The following is a 3,184-nucleotide window of genomic DNA, read 5'->3' as shown; positions in this document are numbered from 1 at the left end:
GATGCAACTTATAGGGCGGTGCGACGTGTATGACAGAAGATACGGTTGTGTAAGACTTAAAGTTACTTTAGACCGAAAGCGCTAATCAGCAAAGTGGAAGTTTGTAACTCACCCACTTGAAAAGTTATGCTCACAACATGTACAGATGGACAGACAGGGCATTTTCTACTCTCCCTCTTCTCCACAACGTGTGTGTGTGTTGGGGGGGGGGAATTAATCTCTACAGTTTAACAAAACAAGAACCCAAATCATGACCAAACTCCTCATGTGGATCAAACTTGCTTTCTGCTGCCCAGGTTTGTGGAGTGGATCCCAGAGGTGCCTGCTGATGTGCGCTGGCTGTTTGGTGTGGCAGGCGACGTGTACCGACAGGCCTGGAAGGCAAAGCCAGACAGCTACAACAGGTGAAAAATGATTGGTTTGCAAACAACTACTAGTTTTACTATCTTTCTATGTTGTTGCTTTTTAAAATATAAATTTTCTTTGAATTTGAAAAAAGCTAATATTTAAAAAAAAATAGTCCAGATTAAAGTAGTCCATTGAGGAAAAAGCCCGTTTTAAAAATATATATAAGCTGAAAAAGTGGTGCTGGTTCACGTATTTACCTTCAGAAGCTCCATCATTACTGAGTAGGATCCACCTGAGACCTCACAAACCTGCCACCATCATTTCTTTTTGATTTATTGAACCTTCATTTAGACACCTAGTCTCACTGAGTCACGAGCACTCATTTTCAAGAGAGACCTGATTGGGAGCAGATAGTGGGGGTTAAGAGCCTTGCTCAAGGGCCCAGAGTGGGGCAAGTGAGGGTGGAGGCAGGTGTGAGTGCTTCACCTTGTCCACCCACATTTTGATGTTGTCGGTCTCGGAAGTTGAATCGAAAATCTTGCGATCACAGGCTCACCTTGTCTAACCTCTGCACCACCACTCCCCTGCTCATGGACCAGGGGGACCAGGGGGCTGCTCCTCCAGTCGTGGAGCGTGTCCAGCCCCGCTTCGCACCCCAGTCCAACCGACCCGGCCCTTAGAGCCAAACCATCTCATATGGCTCTGCCTTGTCGACTTCCCTTATCTCCCTTCTTCTAACACCAGAGGCTGTTCTTCTTGGAGACGTGCTGTAGATATGGGTACGGCCCGGCTTGAGATTACAACCGTCTCTCCCGGATTTTCAAGGGCCAGCGAGAGCTCACCGGACACCGTTGGAACCACAACGCTTTCCAGGGCGAGGGCCCCTCTCTCAGGGCGAGCACATTCCAGGGAGTCCTGCCTTCACAAAGCAAAGAGAACTCTCCCCGGAGCTTCGCCAGCTTCTCTTGGTTCGCTTGCGTTACCGCACTGGACGCCTCACGGCACCCGTCTCCATAAGGATCCATAAGGTCATGGACCAAAACCCATGGAGCAGGTATGATGAGCATCAATCAGAGAAACAGCCAGGAGGCCAACAATGACCCTGATGGAGCAGGATCTGTCCAAAGGACCACGTAGAGCTGCACAGAGATGGGCTTCAACGAAGAGTGACACCAAAAAAAGATCTAAGTTAACAGGATGGACTTCTTTGGTTCACCTTCCAGTAGGACGCTCACCTGAAACACACAGCTGAAGCAACAATGTGCTGGTCTGAGCAGGACCAGTTAATGGTCCTGTAATGGTTCAGTCAAAGCCCAACTGAGAATCTTATCCAACTTGAAGGAGCTGAACACTTTGATGGTACCAAGAAGTCCAGGTTAGATGGACCAAGATCCTGGAGAGGGACTTGAACAGACTTCATGCTGGAACTGATGCAGAAGTATGAGCTGTGGATGCTGAATACCAACACACACACACCTTTTTCAGTTTCATGTTTTTAGAACATTTTAGAATGAGTTGTTTTTACCACTTTTACCTTTATTAATGGTTTATTTTTGAGAATTAGACAATTAAATTAATAAAATATTCATTTGAATTCCATCTTGTAAGGCAACAAAATAGAACAAAGACTAAGGATGGATGGATGGATGGATGGATGGATGGATGGATATATGGATGGATGGATGGATGATGGATGCAGTGTTGAATGAAATCTTTTTGAACAAGACTTCTTTTGGATGGATGGATGGATGTTGGATGATGGATGGATGCAGTCTTGGATGAAATCTTTTTGAACAAGTTTTGTTTTGGATGGATGATGGATGGATGATGGATGATGGATGGATGATGGATGGATGGATGGATGCAGCCTTGATTGAAATGCTTTTGAACAATCTTGTTCTGTGTTTTTCCAGCGAGCCATCTTTGAGGAAGTGTTTGAGTGTGCCCCCGCTGCCTTCAGAGATCCAAGCGTCCGCGCAGAGCGACATCCTTCCAGCTATGTCCTCGTTTGACCTTCACAGCAGCTTCTGGCAGGTTCCCAAACCGACCTCCTGCCCTCCTCTCATGGCCCCGTCCTCCCCACAACACGTCTGCTTTTTCGTCGGCTCACAGGATGAACGGCCCGCACTGCAGGAAGACCGCTCAGAACCTGCTCTTTAACAGGATGTGGTTCCTGCGGCTCCTTTAAGAGAGCTGCAGCTCTTACATGTCCATGAGCCTTCAGGAACACTTGGTGCAACTCATTGCATGAAAGTGTTTCATCACTTGTTCCTCATGTACAGAACCAAAATGGCTGTCTGTTGTAAATTTGCACATATATAATATATTTTGAACTACGTGTGTGTTCTCATTGGTCTGTCTCTGAGTCATGATGACGACTTCTTACAGAAGTGTGACTTCTGCAGGTGTCTTATGGTGCATTTTTCACAAGTTTGACCCCAAAACATTATTTTAATGTTAGAAAAGCACTAAATCACACGAAAACCAAATCACATGGGCACTTAACAAAAATACACAGGGTCAATTTGTTTTCAGTTGTATGTATTACATTAATAATACATTTTAATTATTATATAATATAATCCAAATCTCCTGGGACCATCCCCTAATTCACATGATTTTACCCATTTTGTCACGTAACTGGCATATTTTCTTTTGAACGTGGTGCAGCCAAAGTCAAACAGGAAGTGACATCACAGGGGACCTCTTTAAAAAGGAGGACTTGTTTTTTTGTTAACTGAAACATTGTTTGAACTCTGACTTCTTTCTGATATTGACTCAAAATAATATAACAAATATCAGATTCTTCTCTCAGTGTTGTTAGACGTAGCTGTTT

The 3,184-nt window shown here is 44.8% G+C and overlaps 1 protein-coding gene across 1 annotated transcript; it reads left to right on the top strand.

Annotated features, from left to right (window-relative positions):
- Nucleotides 1-296: 296 nt before the first annotated feature.
- On the top strand, nt 297-2,508 carry LOC119428132 (patatin-like phospholipase domain-containing protein 2; the record flags this gene model as incomplete). The annotated part of the gene is given in 2 exon segments (XM_037695768.1): nt 297-404; nt 2,262-2,508. Coding segments are annotated over 2 exon segments (355 nt in total), but the record flags the coding sequence as incomplete, so codon positions are not given.
- Between the last annotated feature and the right edge of the window lie 676 nt (nt 2,509-3,184).

The sequence above is a fragment of the Nematolebias whitei genome, chromosome 22, assembly GCF_014905685.2.
Source record: "Nematolebias whitei isolate Nwh7 chromosome 22, NemWhi1, whole genome shotgun sequence".
NCBI classification, from domain to species: domain Eukaryota; kingdom Metazoa; phylum Chordata; class Actinopteri; order Cyprinodontiformes; family Rivulidae; genus Nematolebias; species Nematolebias whitei.
The sequence above is the reverse complement of the archived record's forward strand: the minus strand, read 5'-3'. Positions and strand labels throughout refer to the sequence as shown.